Source organism: Columba livia (genome assembly GCF_036013475.1).
Source record: "Columba livia isolate bColLiv1 breed racing homer chromosome W unlocalized genomic scaffold, bColLiv1.pat.W.v2 SUPER_W_unloc_6, whole genome shotgun sequence".
NCBI lineage: Eukaryota > Metazoa > Chordata > Aves > Columbiformes > Columbidae > Columba > Columba livia.
The window spans coordinates 90094-109300 of NW_027043001.1; the positions used below are offsets into that span (position 1 = coordinate 90094).

A 19207-nucleotide genomic window follows, 5' to 3' on the forward strand; every position below is an offset into this window, starting at 1 on the left:
CTTCTAACAACTTTCCTGCCAGAGAACGTTGTTCTCCCTGATCCTGCGAGTTACAGCTCATGCTCTGCCATCCCCCCCTTCTGCTTTGCCCCGCAGGCAGACGTCATCCTCTGGGATTTCCCAAAGCAGGAGTTACTTGCTCGGCTCTCGCTGCACGAGGGCAAAGTCGAGGGACTCTCGTTCTCGCCCAGAGGCATTTATCTTGTGTCCCTGGGAGGCCAGGACGACGGCAGGTAAGGATTTCCGCTTCTTGGCACAAGATTTTTGACAAGAATCAGATTCTATGGGCGGCCTGAGACGTTTTTCCAGGGAGGGTGGTGAGAGCCTGTCCCGGGTTGGCCAGAGAGGTGGTGGCTGAACCATCCCTGGAGACATCCCAGGCCAGGCTGGACGGGTATCTGAGCACCCTGAGCTGCTGAAGATGTCCCTGCTCATGGCAGGGGGGCACTGGGGAGCTGGGAAGGTCCCTCCAACCCAAGCTGTTCTGTGATTCTGTATGATGTGAGTCGTGCTCCGCAGAAGGAATCTGATAAATCCACGTAGCCTTGCTTCAGGAGCAGGGGATGTAAACTGCAATTCCACACTTTGGTGACAAGTTTTTTCTTGGGTAGAATCTCTACAAAGTTACTTCTGTTGTGTGTCCTGGTAGGAACAGACTGCAGGACAATAGGCTTTGTCTTGCTTTTGTTTTTTAGTAATTGACTTCCAAGCAATGTCAAAGAGCGAAGCTGTTTCAAGGCTTTCTTCTCCTGCAGGGTGATGGTGTGGGACGTCAGTAAGAGAGAGGCTGTGTGCGGGAGCCCGGCCTCGCCGCGCAGCGCCGGCAATGCCAACGTCGTCATGTGCTCCAGCTGCAGGGACGAGGTGTTTGTCACTGCTGGAAAGTAAGGGTTTGTTGAGAGGAACGAGCAGAGCGAGAGAACCCCTGGCCCTATTTCCTTTGACAAAGAGTCTTTATTGAACTACAAGGAAACTTAAGCAACTGTGTGCTTGTGTTGTTTCTTTTCACTCTGGATGGACTCATGAATACCCGTCAGGTTGTAGCTTTAAGGCATTTCTGCTTGTTCTCCATGTAACAATATGTTTTCAGAGCAGCACACAGGGGCCCACGTGCGTCACTTCTGCTCCTGATAGCAGGATTTTGTACTCAGCATTCCCCGTGCAGTGTTTAACATATTTAGTTGCCAGTGTTTACACAAGAAAAGCAGTCAATGAGTGCCCCTGAACAATGGCTAATTAATGTCGAAACAATGATGTCTTGCCGGTCGTTGGATGATCTCCTGTCCTCACCAGATGTGATGTACAGTTGGTCACTGGCTTGTAACAAAAGTCGTACAAAACGTCGCGTTTTGCAAGGATTTGCGGCAGCGCCCATATATCCAGGCTGACGTTTAAACGCGTTGAGGGCCTGCACCTCCCTGTACATCAGGGACGGCTTTGGATGCTCTTGGCTGCACTCGCACTTATGAGTGCTCGCCTTTGCAATTTTAGCACTTTGGTAAATGTAAGGGTGACTCTGCTTAAAGATATGACATCGTCTCTGACATCGTCAATTAAATTGCACTAGAAAAGAGTTGAAAGTGTCCTCACATATGTTTTTGCTGAAGCCTTAAGATTTTTGATTTCCCCGGAAAAAGTTTCCATAAGAGACTTCTCTGATATTGTTCTTTTTCTCCGTATTGAAAGATCAGAATAATGGAGCCTTGTGAAGGCTTTTTACTTCTTGTAGTACTGAAAAAACTTGGAGGTTTCTGCATCTGTGGATTTGATCCCACTCTATTTGTTCTTATAGTTTCACCATTCGAGTGTGGGAACTCGATACAGCAACTAAAACAATCCATCCATCTGAATGCTACGCGGGGCAACTGAGAGGAATCAGCGTGTGTGTTCAGGTACGTTTCAGCCAAGATGACTTTGCTAACCTAAGAAACTCTGTACAGACTAGAGAAAAACCACGAGTTTCTCTAATAATGCTGGAAATGTTGGTCCCAAGCGCGTGACGGCAGTGAAGTTCCTCAGCATTGGCCATGGCAGTTGAACTCCCACGGCCTCTGGGAAAGAGTGTTCTGGATGCTCCTCAAGAGAAGCAGCACGTATTACGGTCACGGGCTCCGGCACCCGGATTTTTATGCTTCAAAATATGATCTAGATTTGGTTAGAAAGTGTCTGGCGCTCAGCAGTGTTCTGGATCTGTGCGTGTGATGGAACAGAAACATTGGCTGGGTTCCCCCAGGTGAACTCTTGGCAATCCACTGAACTAAAGCTGTTGATGCAGCCCAGTGTCAGGCGTGGGACACGGGTCTCAGGATCCAGACCGTGATCTCTTTTTCTTTATGCTTTCTTATAGATGACAGACGATGATGGTGATTTTCATCTTGGCACGACGAGTGGAGATGTCCTGAAAGTGAACACAAGCAGCAAGGTGCTGACTGCCTGTGGGCCCCAGAAGAAGAAGTTGAGCATGGTGAGTAGCAGCTCTGTGACTCCAATTCTGTCCTTGTCCTGCTCTTTGTCAGTGACTGAAGGTAGAGCAACCTGCGGGAGAACCATCACAAAGCGGATTCTCAGACTAACGCTTTTCCTGCGCTGTCAGTTCCTTGTGTCTCGGTCTTGATGCTGAAGGCTGAGCCCATTGTCCCGCCTTCGTTGAGCTTCATTTGGCTCAGAATTTGGGTTTTACTTGAATCTCGTGTGTCATCCCACAAACTCTTGTACAATTAATCTGGTAAACATCACAGAAAGTGAAAAGCAGTAATAAAAATGGAGCAGTTCCTGACTTTTTTGCTTCTTTTAAGAAGATACGAGCTGGAGTGAGACAGAGGACGTTCCTGGGAAGGCTGGTGGAAGCGCTTGTTTGAGAGGCTTTCCCGCACTTACTGCTGTAAGGTCCTATAGTCAGATCTCACAAATGTGTTAAACTGTCTGGACTGAACTTTTCTTTTTGTGTTTGTTCCCCATCCCATTCCCCCACTTCCCTTCGTCTTTTTGCTGTTCTGATTCTGCCACTGAGGAGGCAGAGATCTTACTGAAAAAGGCAGTATAAATCATGTAATTCAAGAGTTTATTGTAAAGCGTATGCACAATTTGGACAAAACAAGGTTGCACAGGGTACATTGATTCTATTGCTTTTTAACTTCTGAGTTCTTGACTTCATAACCCCAAGGGTTTTTTTAACTGAGCTTTTTTTTGTCTCTGATTGGGACTCGTGGGTCTGAGCATCCTCAAACAGGAGTTATCTCCTGAATAAGGAGCTTCTGACCTGTGGTCGTACAAGAATTCTGCATGCAGGCAGCTGTAATGATAAAACAATTGGCACCAGCTAGAACACTTGTTGATTTCTCGTTATTTGGTGCTAGAAAAGGCTTCTTGTAGCGTCTCGGTCTATCCCTTGCCTAAGCTGGGGTGTGTTTTGCGACTGCATTAGCAGCACGCCCAGCAGCGAGCAGCAGGGGCAGCGCTGCCACGGGAGGGCCGGCTGTGCTGGTGGGGATGCCGCGGGGCCGCTGTCCTGCGGGGCAGCAGATCTGCTCTGAGAGCAGCACAAGCCCACAGGGGCTGTAAGAGCAGTTCAGCAGTCAGCCCCAAAGAAAACGCTCCTCTGGGCTTGTTTCTCTCAACCTCCTGAACTTTGCTTGGACAGGTGCATCCAAACCATGTACGTGCCCCTTCCAGATGAAATATTTATTGCGTTACAAATGCAGGCCCATGTCTCCGGGATAACTTGGACCCACTGAATCCTTTGAAATACAGTTCAATGTTGATCTGTTCCAGAAGGGTGGAGAAGTTGTTACTTGTTTTTCCCACTTATATTGTGGGAATGCAAGTAGTTTTTCTCTGTGTCCCTCTTAAAGGACAGGAATGGGTGTGTTTTGTTTTCCTGCTGGCAATGGTAAGTTCGCTGCAGGTGTGTCCCCGTGTGGGGACACCCGCACTGGCCGCGGTTGAGCCCCTTGTCCGGCTGCCCCCCTGCAGGGCTTTGCGTCCACGCAGGACCCGTGGCTGCTCTGTGCTGTCTCTTAGGCCAAGGTCTTGGTGACTGTCACCTCCCCTTCCAATGCCTGCGTGCTTTGAGTCCTTCTCCATCTCGCAGCACATGCACCTCGCCCAGAGCCCCTGGTTGAAGCCACCCGAGGGCCTGAACTCCCGTGTCCTCAGGGCTGAGGGAAAGGTGCCAAATGCACTTGAAACAAAACGTCACCAAAAATACACTTCTGAGAGCACTGCTAAAGAAGCAGTCAGGCAGGGTCACGAGCAGGATGCTGTGCCGTTTGGGGGTCCAAAAGAAAAAGCCAAGGCTCAAAGCCAGAGCACAGTCCAGTGCGTACTGTGAGGGGTTTTATCGTAAGGCAGATCCATAGGAACGGCAGTTTGTGGCAGAGACCTTTGGAGCATCATGAGCTTCAGCTGACATGGCTTCTGAGAGTGAAAAGCTGAGGGAAAACAGGCCCCTTGACTGTGCAAGAGGCTGACAAGGTGTTGAGGAGAAGGGAAGATCCAGAAGTGGGTCTCATCACAGCCGCCTGCCAGCCTTGTGGACGAGCCCTGAGCTGGTAGGCGCTAATCTGGCTTCAGCTTGGGTTTGTGACTGTCATGTGGTGGCAGCTTCTTAGGATGTGGCACTGGTCGTTGGGGGAGCCGGGAGAGAAAAGGAGACATTCCCGTTGGATGGAAATAGCGAGGAGTCCTCCCAGTCTCCTCCTTTCCCCTCCCGCTTCAAACAGGCGTTCCTGTTCACAGGCTTTTCGGTCAGACGCGCTCAGCCCCGTCACCCCTTCTCCTCTTGCTCTCTCCCTCGCTCTTCCCAATGCGCTTCCCTTGTGCCCGAGGAGGGGAATTCACCAGGGCAAACCCGTGTTGCTGCCGTCACTGGGAAGGCGCTGGGACGTTTTTCTCTGCAGTTACTGTCAGTGCCTCGGCCACAGATCCCCTCTCATACTTTCCAGCTCTCTTTCCCAGCTCCGTGCTGTGATTCCCTTTCCGCCCACCCCCTGCACATCTCTGCACACAAATCACGCCTTGTCACTGGACTGTCAACAAGTGCTCGCTGGACACACGTAGGATCTCGTGTTTTATGGCAGAAATTTCCAGTTGTAGCCTCACCTCCAGTGCCGAAAGAGGTATTTTGCAGATGTTTTTTCGAGTCAAAACCACAGCGTTTATCAAAACAAAACTATTTGCATCCTTGTTTCCACACAATTTAGTCCATCCCGTTGCTAACCAAGGCATCTTGTGTGTCTTTCTTGAAAATGTACCTTGCATTAGCACTTGTACCAAAACTTCTCCCCTCCGGAGCCACGCATTGCAATGCTGTCTGTGTTTGAGAACAAACCTCTGCAACCCATGTTCACCAGTTGCACCGGGGAATTACGGTCCGGTGGCAAAGCATGAAACTGCAAACCTGGAGTCCACAGCCACCCCACGCCGAGCACATCTGTAAAGGGTTTAGATACTGCGGGGTGAGGAGGCGATTCTATCGAAAACAAGGTGGGGCACCCTTAAAGGAACTTTGCCTTTAGATACATAAGAACGTGTTGATTGTATAGACACCATCTGAAGATTTCTTGGTTTCTGTTTTGAAGAGGAGTGGCAAAATAGTTTGTTATGATGAAGCAACTTGTTTTCCATCTGCCTGGAATGAAGTTTAAGTGCCTGTCTCTAAGGTGTATAAAGACTGGAATAAACAGCAGCATTAATTTTGCTCCCTGCCGCGGGCCTGAGGAGCTGTAAGGCACCCGTTGGAATGTGAAGAGGGATGTACAATTGCAAACGCATTTTCAGAAGTAGTTGGAGTGATTTGCATTGTAAAAAGAAATGAATATTGACAGGAGATGCGCTGGAAGAGTTCACAGAGCGCTCAAGAACTTTGCAAGAGATCCGAGTGGGACAAAGAGCAGGAATCCCTGCAGGAAGGGACCGGGCAGGCTGCAGGTCTGATGGGATTTTTATTTATAGTCGTACTTGAAAGCGCTGGTTTCTTTGGGTGAGCAGTCAATAATGAATGGAGATATTTTTAACCTCCTACGTTAGACTCTGCATTTCACCTGCAAGAGCACTGGCAGCTGTAATCAGATAAACTCCGTAGTCATAGGTTGCATTTGTAATGCTGCCACCTGCCATAATGCTGAACCCAAAGGGCGTCTGAGGTGGAAGATTTTACAGGCAAACCCCAGACCAGGAGCTCAGCAGCCAGGTGATGGGCCCGTGATAACAGGGGACTCGCCAAACGCTGCCAGCGCCTCGGAGGAAGTTTCCAGAAGCATTGCTCAGAAACCGCTCTGCTTGTGGATCGTCTTTCTAATGCAAAAGAATCCCTTTGTTCTTGTGCGTTTGCTGAGAATATTTGCACGAAACCCGGCGCCGCGGCCGCTGTGAGAATGTGGCAGAAGATCCTCTCCGCAGGTCGTGTATGTCACCCATCAGGAGACTGCGGATGTGCTGCTGCTGGAGCCGGCGAACGGGGAACTCAGTGCTGGTGAATCACAGAGCGGGAGAGCGTGTGTCAGGTTCTTATCTGCAGCCCATGGTTATTTGATCCTCAAGTTAAATCGTCTTTAAGCTGATGCGTAGGTAGGTGTGAGGCTGCCTGCATTGCCAGCGCTGGAATGCACAGTAACGCTTATGGTAATTTGGGGTTTTTTCCTTTAAAACGTGTAAGCAAGCCTTTAAAAACAACCAATTGCTTCTATTTGCGTGGATAATCGAAGCAAAGTAATTTTCCCAGATTCATCAGACCTCGCCTGTGGCTTTTTCCGTGTCCTTTCTGGGTCTAAACAGCTCAGATGTCCATTTTGTTTTCTCTTCTTTCTTCACTTCTTCTCTCTCCTTCCTTAGCCCTTCAGTCCTTTCCGCGAACAAAACCAACACTTTGTGGCTTTGGTTTTTCTAAACCCTCTGAAGGTGTTAAATGCTGAACATTTCCCGGGCTTAGGCCAGATTAATGCTTGAGAAGCACAGGAAGGCTGGGGGTGCTGCTTAGATGTCAGACTTTGAATCCTAAAGCAGCGACATCTGTGTGTGTTCCCCAGTCACAAGTCAAGCCCACGACAGGGGTTTCTTCCTGGGGAATCAATACAGAATTACTCTGAGTCGCCTCTTGGTCGCTCTTTGAGAATTGACTTCTTGGTGCTTTCACAACACTAAATGCTGGAGCTGGGCATTGTTTTTCCCCGAAGAGCCACCACCAAACAGAAATTGTTGTTTTCCCATAATGGCTCGGGCTTAAAGGAGAAACAATCTGAACGTTGCGAACCTGCTGGTGGGATCCCAAGGGCTGGCAATGGTGCTTATGAACCTGGGAGCGGCAAATGCTGCTGGAGTCTGGACTGTGACTTACGGTGTCAGTCCAACAGCTCCTGCCCGTCCCTGCGGGTCTGTCTGGGCGGAACAGCCGCCGGCCACAGGTTCTGCAGGCGCCTCTGGGACGGGAACTTCGTTTTCAGTTCCAGTTTGGTGGCACAAAGCTCCTTTATTTCATGGTTTTGTCCTTTCCATTTCACTCATGCAGAAGTTCGCCCAAGCTCGTAGGGATATTTTCCCAAGTTAGAATATCAGGAGAGTCCAGCGTAGGGCAACAAAGATGATGAAGGGAGTGGAGCACCTCCCTTATGAAGAAAGGCTGAGGGAGCTGGGTCTCTCTAGTTTGGAGAAGAGGAGGCTAAGGGGGGACCTTATTAATGTCTATAAATATATAAAAGGTGAGTGCCGTGAGGATAGAGCCAGGCTCTTCTCAGTGGCAAACAATGACAGGACAAGGGGTAATGGGACCAAGCTGGAACACAAGAGGTTCCACTTAAATTTGAGAAGAAACTTCTTCTCAGTGAGGGTGCCAGAGCACTGGACAGGCTGCCCAGGGGGGTGTGGAGTCTCCTTCCCTGGAGACATTCAAAACCCGCCTGGACATGTCCCTGTGCGACCTCACCTGGGCGTTCCTGCTCCATGGGGGGATTGGACTGGATGATCTTCTGAGGTCCCTTCCAATCCCAAACATCCTGTGATACTGTGATACTGTGATTTAACCCCACAGAAGTCATTTCACTCCTCTGGCAGCCTATGTTGGAGTCTCTTGGTGATTTTCAAGAATTAATCTGTTGTACATGGAACAGTAATATTACTTGACAGGTGGCAGAACTGAAGCAGATCTGACTCTTCTTACACTTGTATTTTGTGGAAGGCTGAGGACTGTTTTCATTTGTTTGGGTGTTTTTTGTTGATGTTGTTGTCATGCATTTTTTTCCTGTAGCCTGGTACTTTATCCACCGAACAGCATTTCTCCTTTTCCAGTGGCTGGCCTCCCGTTGATCTGCTCCGCTCAGTAACAGCAGAAACCCGTGTTGACCATGGGCTGACTCATTTCCAAAGCTTTCCTGTGACAAACATATTTGATTCCTAATAGGTGGGAGATGGGATTGCATCTTTCAGGCAGAGAGAGAGGCCTGAGACGCAGAGGATCATCCTAAAAAGAGCTGTAGGAAAGACCATTGAAGCTGAGTTGTATCCTCTGTTGTTTTCGTGGCTGTTGGATGAAGGACACGCGGAAGGAAAAGCGCGAGTGCCGCTCCACGATGTGGGTATCGCTTGCTGCGATGAGGTCAGGCTCTGTACGTGGTCCCAGCTGCTCTGACGAATCCAAGATAATGCTGTTTGCTCGCTCCTCGTACTGTATTAGTTCATATAGACCTGCAATTAATAACTCTTTTCTCCCTTCTCCCTCTAGAGAGCCACTCTTCAGCCCAGGTCAGTGACAAAATACTGACAAAGCCATATTGGAGTGAGATAAGCACCGCCGTCGGGAGCCCGGTAGAGACTCCGTTGTGCTGTTCAGCGTGGCTGCAGCAGCAAGGAGCCTCTGCTCCCATCCGATTGCGTTTTCATCCTGTTTTCTCCTAGGGAGTCACAGCTTTGCTTTTGCCGAAGACAGGAGGTTTAATAGTCGGCACCGGAGAAGGGACTGTAGCTCTCTGTACAGGCTCAGACTTCCAAGTAAAGAAGTGAGTTTGTAGATGGAAGAATCAGGAGGGGAGAGGTGACAATTCCTCCAAAAGGGTCACGGTATGAGAACCAATCATTTCTATGGAAAGGCATAATCCAAGTCAGTCTCAGTTTTTCAGTCCTGCAGACACAATACACGGTCTGGTTCCAGCGTCATGAGGTTGGAGCAAACTGAAAATGACTGCGTGCGTTTGCAGGGAAGTGCCCTCTGATCCTTCCTTGTAAATGACTGTTGTTTCCTTTGGAGCAGTAGGAGTCAGATCCTAAACTGATGCCAAGCCAGACAGATTTGTTGAAGTCAATAGAATGATGCTTATTTACGCCGGGTGAGAAAGAGCAGTAGTTGCCATCTCCAAAAGGGTTTGTTGGGGGTCATGGGATTGTAAAGCAGGGCTCTGCTAATTTGATAGGCACGTGTCTGGAAGTGCTGGAGTTTTGCAAGGCTTTTTTCTGCATACCAGATAGAAAGCTGCAGGCGTCATTTCCCCATACGTGATTTGAAAATTGGGCTCACACCTACTCATTTGGCATTGCTTGAATATCCCCTTCAAGTGTACAGTTCTGCAAGCTTAGCTTTGTACGACTGAAACTATTCCCAGAAGGTCTAAACTGTCTGGAAATATCCTTGAAAGTGGGATATTGAAGTGCACTTGAGCAAGAATATCAACAAAGCTGTTGTTACCTTAGGCCCTGGTGCAGGAAATCAAGTCTCCAAAGCGCTGCCTGTGCCAGCCCTGGCAGAGCAGCAGGTGGGACGGGCAAGATCATGGGAAGTAGGAAACGTGACTGGGAATGGAATGTTAGTCCTGCCCGTGCTCTTGCGTCTTGATATCACAGCCTAGTGCGGAGCTTTTTGGGGAAACAGCGACAGTCGAATTCTCGAGAAGCTGGAAAATGAAAGTTCCTCGAGGTCAATGTATGGCCAAACCTTTGCTTTCTTTGCACAGGAGAATGCGAGTTGAAGGTGCTGTCACTTCCCTGACGTGTAGAGGTCGGGACGACCAGTTCTTTATAGGGACAAATAAAGGCCAGATGCACCGCAGTGCCTACGCTACATTTAAAGAGGAGCTGGTCGCCGTCTGTCACACCGAAGCCGTCAACGACATTGTTTTTCCTGAGTGAGTATAACGGGCTGGGCTGTATTTGGCTGGTGCAGAAGCTTGAGGAGCTGCCGCTGAGGTCAGGGTGCCTGTGTGCGCAGCTTTTACCACAGGAACCCAGAGCCTGGTACCATCTGTTGGGATGATTGATACGGGCGATGCTGTCACCTGCCCAAAAAACGCTGGGGTGACGGTGAGCAGCTGCTTCAAAGCAGAAGGCAGCAGTTCAGTTGGAGCACTGGAAAAATCACTGATCTGCAGAAAGGATGATAAGTAAAAAGACCTGAATTATTGATGTTTGGGCACCGGCAGGGATGGCAGCCTCCCCCTTTTGTCCCAGGGTCGCTCTGCATTTGTCTTGTGAACGCACCGCAAATGTTCCCTTCCTGGGTAGTAGCATCGTGACTCTTTCTTTTGTTTTTTTAAACCCACAGTGGATCATCTCTCCAGATGGAAAATGGGATTTTGATCCAAATGAACATTTTTGGCGTATTTTTATTGCTTCGCTTCTCGCCCAGCACAAAGGATCAGATGTCACCGAGGTGCAGGGAGTGCAGGGTGCAGGAAGCGCTCCTCCCTGCCTGCCGCCAGCCTCAAACCCACATCTTCTCATCTAATGAGAAAATCAGGTGGAGCTTTAGGGTGATGTGCTGCTGATACCGCTGATTGACACGCCTGTGTCACAGCCATTAGTGCTGACTGTAAGGACTACAGGACTACATCCTTGCGTAGATGTTTGAACTTCTTATCTGTTGCCTGCTCTTGAACAAAGCCTATTGCTGATGGGGAAATACGGGCTTAATTTCCCTGCTCTGGCTTATTTCAGAATCCTTCACTTGCTGATGTTATCCTGGTTGATAAAGCACCCGTGCAAGCTGGGCTTGAAAGAGGCCACACTTGTGTTGTGCCGGTTTTCTCTGTCCTGGTTCATCTTTCTGGGCATTGATGGTGCTGTTGAACTAAAGCTCGCGGTACCTTTCTAGATGTCACTTTCTGTTGCATCCCTAGGACGAGTGGCTTAGAGCTTATTTCAAAGCACTGTGTCCCATGGCTTTTGAAATGCTGCAGGTCTTGTTTTATTCCAACGTTTATAACAAGTGTATTATGAACAGACTTTGCCATCATTTCTATTGCCTTCAGCGCTGTTGAATGGGAATCATCCAGTAAGCAAGATAACAAATGACATCTTTACAATGTGAGGCTGCTGTTAGTGGCTGATGTTAAACCTGGGCAGTCAGCACTTTTACACCCACTTTTGTGTCTATTCTATAGAACACATGAAGTTGTTTAGAGATTGAATATGGGGAATAAACGTCACAGCTTCAGCAGAAAGAGTTCTTTTAGTTTAACTTTAACTGTTCCTTAAAATGAAACTTTGAAGAGAACCCAAACCAGGGGAATTTCATGTGAGAAAGGTGATCCTCCAAAAAAGGCCTTTGTCTTAGCCATGGGGATCCCTGTGGGGCAGATCCCAGCTGCAGGTTAGCAAAGCCGAGCTTTGGAGGCCGATTTGAGCTGTGACAAAGCAAGGAGCGTTTCTGTGTGCCCCTCCTCGTTCCCTCTCCTCTCTGAACTCTCCAGGGGACATTCGGACTTGTTCGTTACCTGCTCCACAAATGACATTCGAGTGTGGTACACGCCGGAACGTCTGGAGCGGCTGCGAATCACCGTCCCCAACGTCACCCGCCACGCGGTCGAGGTGACGATGGACGGCATGGTCATCGTTTCAGGTGATGGTCAGTCCAGAGCCGTGGTTGCTCAACTTAATAAACATCAGTATGTTAAAACGAAGAGAAGATTAAATTGGGAAAGCGTTTAAATGCAGTTCATGGCGACACCCAAAGGCCTCTTTGCTTGCAGCTGGTCCGATGGACTTTGCTGGCAGCCCCGCTGTCCTGGTGCTGCAGTTGCGGTGAGGGTAGAAGGCAAGGGCTGGAGACCTTGCTTTGGATCAGTGAATTCCGGCAATCCAGAATGCGGTTCAGTCTTATTTAAATTACCTAATTCTAAAATATCAACCTTGTTGTGTGCAGCATCTTCACCTGTGATGTATGTAGAGCACATTTGCACAAAGCCGCCGTCCATCGCCGTGTGCAAGTTGCTGACACAGGGACTCCTGCAGTCCTAGAGCAGCCGTGCAGCCTCCCCATGGTTACCAAACCACTTTGTCCACAGCCAGAATCCAAAAGCAATTCCATTTCAACAGTGTGTTTGGGACCGTAGCTCTGCGGGCTCATCTGCAGCACAGTGGTTTTCACGGGTATGCTGGTGATCTAACAGCGTGGGCCTTATGTGGGAACTTCTTTATAAAAAGGGGTTGGTTTGGAAAGGAAAGAGCGACAACAGTGTGAGGAAAGTCTGTGCGCCCGGGCAGTCTCTTTCTTTCTGTTCATCAGCTTGGAATGACGAGAAAATCCGCGCCTTCGTGCCCGCTACGGGAGAGCCCATGTACGAGATCAACAACGCCCATAACCTGGGAGTGACGGCAATTGCTGCGACCAGCGACTGCAAACAGATCATTAGCGGAGGAGGTGACGGGCAGGTAATTTGTGCTTCAAAACCTGGAGCAGCTTCGTGCGCTCATCACAGGGCCTGCGAATTGCCTGGAAGTGCTCAGTCAGAACGGGAGCTGTTCTGAGCTGCCGCTTGAGCCAAGGGCTGAGTTCAAAGATATCAGCTTTTGAGATGTGCTGTTGTTCTCAGAGGGCATCATGTAAAACAGTGCCCCGATTTCTTCTGGCATGGCAGTTTTGGAAATCCTTCTAATGCAGAATATGCCCTTCATCCTTTTTGTTCATTTGTCTCTCCCCTCTATTTGGCTGCATTTGTGCAGCTGAGACAGAATTACAACTAAAGGTTGGTGAAGCAGAAAGGAGAACCGCAGGGGCGCACTTGCAGTACTCGTTGGGAACACAAAAAAGCTGCTCTGCGGTGCCAATGGTTCTGTCAGAATCAGTCCTCAGGAAGCTGTGACTTCAGGGTTGCTGAAGGGATCGGGATGCTCTGAGCTTTGAGCAAGTGGCAACTGGACATCCAGATCCCTTCGGGAACTCGGCATCAGCCTCGAAAGCGTGGAAGGTCAGCTCTTCTCTGCCTTTAATGCCCGTGTCGAAATGTCTAAATTTTCCCTGGGATTTGGCCTTAGTGGAATGTCGAGGTGAACAGACATTGCAATGTTTGGCACTAGTGGGACAGGACGTGCAAGGTGTGAAGGATCAAGGCCTCAAAGCAGAAAGGTTTTTGCTGTTACCAGCACAGGGAAAAGAGGTGCTTTCAGGCACGTGTTTCACATCGAAGCTTTAAAGAGCTGTTTTGTATTTCCTTCCTGGCATTCTCTGTAGGACAAATAGCGGGTAGCTCCTTTCTATTCCATTGCAGCAGCTTTGTGCTTTGATCTTGAAAGCACCACTGGCAATAGATCGTGGACTGGGTGGTTTTTCCTGATCAAGAGCTGTGTAAAATGAAGCATGGGAGAGCGGGCACTTGGCAAAACCAAGGCCTGGGGTTGATGGCCACGAATTCCTGAAGCAAGTGGATTACACTGTGGAGAACTCAGTTGAGCTTCACAGGTCAGCTGCACCAATAACCCACAGGCCAATGGAGACGGTTGGGACTGAGCTGCTGTACGTGTGGGCAGAGAAAGGCAGAGTTCAGGAAAGCTCCTCCTGAGCTCCGGCAGGACCAGCTGGTACCAGAGCAGATGTGTGTTGCTGATTTTCAGGTGAGGATCTGGAATATTGGTGAGAAAACCCAGAAGCTGAGGGAAGTTCTGAAGGAGCACAGAGGTGCCGTGTCCTGCATCAAGACTAATAAGAACGACAAAGAGGGTGTCACAGCCAGCCTGGACGGAAAGTGCGTCATCTGGGATCTTGAGTAAGGCGACAGATTAGTATTGCCAAGGCACTTGGAGTGCTGGTAATATCTGTAGGGTCACTGTGCCCGGTTTGGGACACCACAGAGCGAGGAGGAGGGGAAAAAGAGCATTAAGAGAGAAAAACTGCTAGAAAGAACAATCGGGTCAGGGAATGTAGAACCTCCAATTCGAGAAGCTTTTCAGAAAAGCTCAGACAAACCTTTGTCTGCGGTTGTTTTCCTGTGCGGGATCCTGCTTGGTCAAGGTGGAGCGGGTGAGTTCCCAAGTTTGCCACTAGCTCTGTTTTCCAGAACTTTGTGACTCGTGTCGAGCTCTTGCGGATCTGCAGACTTTCTGCACTGGGGTAAGGCCGAGGACACCTTGGCATAGGGAACAGCACCTGGAAAGCATTCTGGGTTTAAACATTTCATTTCGTACGACAGCAGATCAAGAATCCTACAGGGCAGCTGTGATGGAAACAGAACTGATAGCCTAACGGGCTTCATGGAACCCTGAACTCAGAGCAGTGCCTGAGAATATCCAAGGAGAGAGATCTGATGTACAGCACAGGCAGAGACATTCCAGGCAGGCAAAGTTTGGGTTTTGACGCTGTTGCTCTGTCTCATTTTGGGGTGTTTTGCAGGTGTTACGTGAGAAAACAAATGATCCTAGACAACACATTGTTCAAATGCGTGTGTTACCATCGTGGAGAGTACCAGATCATCACCAGTGGAACAGACAGAAAGGTGAGCAAAGCTGCAGGAACTCTGCAGTGCACAACACACGGTCTGGCGCTGGTTCTGGGGTGAAACTCCTGTCCCTGCACAGCAGGTTGTGTCCCAGGGCGGTGCTGAAACCCGTGTGCTGCTCACGGCCAGCTGAGCGCCCCGCTCTGCTCTGCTCTCTAGATCGTGTACTGGGAAGTGCTCGATGGCTCCGCAATCAGAGAAGTGCAAGGCTCTCTGTCGAGCTCCATCAACGGGATGGACATCACATCGGACGGGGCGTCCTTTGTCACAGGTGAGTGCGTGGTTGGAGCTGGAGAAAGGAGGTCGTATTAAGACCAGGAAAAGCAAGGCAGTGAACCAAGGATCTCAGTACAGTGCGAAAAAGCTGAAAAAAGGGGTCAGCTAGAGGGGAAAAGAACATGAATCACCGAAGAAAAATACTGTGGTTCAGGCTGTAGTTCAGACTGGGAAGATGCTGCTGTAGCTCACTGGGATCTGCTGGTGAAGGTCCTGAGCCCTTCACTGGACACTGACCCCAGCAGAACAGAAGCAGGTTTTGCCATAATGCCCAAGAAAACATATCCTGCTCTTCCTAGGAACACCGAAGCGTTCCCCTGCCTGGGAGCGGGGAACAAAAAGCAGCAGAACTCGGTGTATCACAGTATCACAGTATGTTTGGGATTGGAAGGGACCTCAGAAGATCATCCAGTCCAATCCCCCCATGGAGCAGGAACGCCCAGGTGAGGTCGCACAGGAACATGTCCAGGGGGGTTTTGAATGTCTGCAGGGAAGGAGACTCCACACCCCCCTGGGCAGCCTGTTCAGTGCTCTGGCACCCTCACTGAGAAGAAGTTTCTTCTCAAATTTAAGTGGAACCTCTTGTGTTCCAGCTTGGTCCCATTACTCCTTGTCCTGTCATTGTAATCGTTTGTTCTTCCTCTGTGCCTGACGCAGGTGGTGACGACCATCTGGTGGAGCTGTGGGACTATAAGGAGGGCACGGTGACTCACGTGGGAGTGGGCCACAGCGGCAACATCACCCGCCTCAAGATCTGCCCCGCGAACAAGTACATGGTGAGCATGAGCGCGGACGGTGCCGTCCTCATCTGGAAACAGCCCAGCTCGGGCTGACAGCCGGTGCCGGAGCTGCTGGGCTGCTGCTTCCCCGGCCGGCCCTGGAAATGCTCTTTTCTTACCACTCAGTTTGTTGTCAATCGTTTGTTCTCTTAGAGTAAACAGTATATTTCTACTCCCTGGTATGCATTTACCAGGTCCTTAGATACCCTTTCTAGCTCAATTTTTTTCAGGGGAGCTAAGAATTTGCTGTTTGTTTTGGATTCATCACTTCCGAAAATCACCTTGGCAGTTGTTGTAACAGTTGGCGTTGCTACTGCCGCCTTTCCTGCCCGTCTCAGCATCATCTGCCTTGTACGTCTACTCATTTGTGGGCTCTCTCTTGCTTTCACATGGTCTCTCTCTTCTCTGCACTCTTCTGTCTCTTATTTAATTAATAACTTGTTGTTTCAATTCAGTCTGCTGTGTTTAGTGCAGACAGCAGTGCAGGCAGTGGTGCAGACAGGCGTGTAGGCAGTGGTGCAGGCAGCGCACAGGCAGAGCACAGGCAGCGCACAGGCAGAGCACAGGCAGAGCACGGGCAGAGCAATAGGCAGCGCACAGGCAGAGCACGGGCAGAGCACAGGCAGTTCACAGGCAGAGCACAGGCAGAGCACAGGCAGAGCACAAGCAGAGCAATAGGCAGAGCACAGGCAGCGCACGGGCAGAGCACGGGGAGAGCACAGGCAGCGCACAGGCAGCTCACAGGCAGTTCACGGGCAGCGCACAGGCAGTTCACGGGCAGCGCACGGGCAGCGCACGGGCAGCGCACAGGCAGCGCACAGGCAGTTCACGGGCAGTTCACAGGCAGCGCACGGGCAGCGCACGGGCAGCACACAGGCAGAGCTGGACCATGCCCAGTCTCCCAGCCCCACCGGTTCTCCCCAGCTCAGCCCCGGGTACAACCCGTGGCCGTGGGACGGGGTGTCTGAAAGCACATTTCCCCTCGGCCGCACGGGTGTTCCAGCCTGTGCCAAGGGACGGGAGCGGCTCCAATACAGAAAACATTGTCCGATGGCAAAGCCAGACAGTGGGGACCACGTTTTCCCTTTGTTTTTATTGTTATTGTGATTGGCAGCATGACAATGGATTTCTGCCGGGCCTGGAACAGCTCAGCTCAGACCTGCTCAGGCTTTTTTCTTGAGCTTATCCTGACACCCAAGTGCCTCCCTGGGGCAGAGACTCTTGCCCAGGCAGAGGAGACGTTTCCAACACTGTCCTGTCACCGTGTCTCCCTGATCAAACCAAAACTCTCCGTGTCTTTAATATCCACCCCAGCTGTCTGGTGCCCGAGGCACCGGGACAGTTCGTGCCATAACAACACGGAATTTTCCAGAATAGCGAGCAAGCGTTTTCCCCCCCTGCTTGCATTGGACGTTTTCATTTTCCCCACCCCAAATTTGCTCCCAAGTCTGCAGCATGCTGCAGCGCCGATGGATGTTGGATTCAGCCTGAACAGGAAGGCGTCGCGTTCAGAACGGTTTGAAGGGGGAAGGTCGCACACACGATCTTGTTGAAAGGCAGATCAGCATAGCGAGCATTCCTGGCGCCCGCTCCAACCTGCAAACGCTTTGGATTGGAATGGACTGGCGGTACCTGTCAGAAAGGAATCGCTGCCTGCGCCCCGGCGCTTGGGAAGATGCTGCTCAAGAAGAACCCCAGCAGGGTTTTAGGTCCTTGGCTGATGGGAGCTGGTTTTCTTCCCCGCATCAGCGTGGCAGGGCGTTCAGAGGCTCTCGCTGCTGTTACCTGCTGCACTTTGTGGCACATTGCTGGGGACCCGGCAGAGCCACTGCCGTTATCTAACACTTCCTAATTCAGGCAGGTTTGGAGTTTTGGGACGTGCCTGTTTCACTGTCGCATTTTAGACTACTTCCCTTTCCTGTGTTCATCGGGTCTTGCTTTCTACCAACCTCCTTCCAACAAATGCTGGTTTCTGATCTCTCAGTCTGGCTCCTGCATCTTTCACTGTCCAGCTCCCCTCGCTTTTTCTTCAGGCTTTTCCTGCTTTCATTGACAAACTGCTTTGGATTTCTGGTTCCACTCAATCCAGCATTAAGCCCCGCTCAGGTTCCGCTGGCGGCCACCAGCCTGGCATCCCCGGGGAGGTCACTGTGTCCCTGCCACCAACACCCTGCCCCATGGGAGGAGGGATTGTGACATCCAGCAGCACCACCTGGCCCTTCCTCCACCACTTTGCCCCATCTCTTCGGAACCCACATCACCTCCAGCTGCATCCAGGGCCAGGCTTGCAGCACATCCCCATGGCCAGGGTGTCTGTGGGGCAGGGAAGGCGCTGCAGAGCCTGCCTGGCACAGCTGTCCCTTCCAGGGGGAAAGGCAGATGCAGGGATGGAAGAGAGTCCGCAGCACCCACAGCCAAGCTCAGATCCCCTGGGAGCCCCCCCCAACATCATCATCAGCCTCTGCAGCTCCCCGGGGAGAGAAGAGCCACACGCCGCAATGGGGCCTCTGCAACACCCCCTGCCCTGCAGCGAGGTGACACTCAGTGGCACCCGTGCCTGGCACAGGGACCTCCTTCCCACTCCATCCCTTGCCAGCCCCTCGGCCCTGGTTAAGGACAGCTCTGCCCGAGATGTGCCCAGGCTCCCGGGCACAGGGCAGCGCTGGGGCTGTTATCTCAGCAGTGCTGGCAGCTGTCAAAGCAACCCGGGCCAGGGTTCACCTCCAGGTTGTTGGCACAGACAGGCGGGTCCCAGCCTCACACGGCTGGACTTGGTTGGGGCTGCGAGTCTCTCAGAGCTGGGTGAAGAACCACACGTTGCCACCGGGTTGCCGTCCAGGGGAGTTGCTGCAGAAACAGCCGCTGCCACATGCGTGGTGCTGTGGGACGGATCCAGCTGGACCATGGGACTGATCCGGTTGAAAACTGCTTGTCAGAACCAGAGTGGGTTTCCCCTGCTGGCGGCGCTGCAGGTGGGGAGGAGGAGCTGACCCAGTGGCCTCAGCCATCCTGTGTCCCCCCGGGCACATAGGGAAGGCTCAGGGGCTGATCCCTGCGGCGGGGGGAAGGTGACACTGTCCCTCCCCAGCCAAGCTCTGCCGGACCCCAAACGAGCACCCACACGTGGCGCCAGCTGGTGTGGGGTGGGCAGGAGGCAGCCAAAGCCTCCGGGCTGTGCCAGCGCTGGGGTGGCCACCCTTGTTCTGTGGCTCTTTGTGGAGGGAGCTTCGTTAGGTCTCAAAACCTCAGTGTGGAGGGTGCAGAGGTGGCCACTGTGCCACTGTCCCAGCTACGAGCACCCCGAGGTGGCAGGATCAGGGCACCCCACAGCGATGCTGTGACACCCTGGGGTGATGCTGGGGACGTCAGGCTGGGGTACCCGCGGTGATGCTGGGGACACCGGGGCAGCCCCCGCTCCCGCTCCCTCGTCCTCCTCATCCTCGTCCTCCTCCTCCCGTCCCT

General features: G+C 51.3%; 1 protein-coding gene across 1 annotated transcript; it reads left to right on the forward strand.

Moving 5' to 3' along the window:
* The first annotated feature begins 759 nt into the window (after positions 1-759).
* LOC135577533 (cilia- and flagella-associated protein 52-like) lies at positions 760-10386 on the forward strand. The gene is made up of 5 exons (XM_065047665.1): positions 760-884; positions 1793-1892; positions 2348-2464; positions 8887-8987; positions 9936-10386. Exons 1-5 carry the CDS (start codon positions 760-762, stop codon positions 10108-10110), a joined length of 618 nt encoding a protein of 205 aa, XP_064903737.1. The 3' UTR covers positions 10111-10386.
* Positions 10387-19207: the final 8821 nt, after the last annotated feature.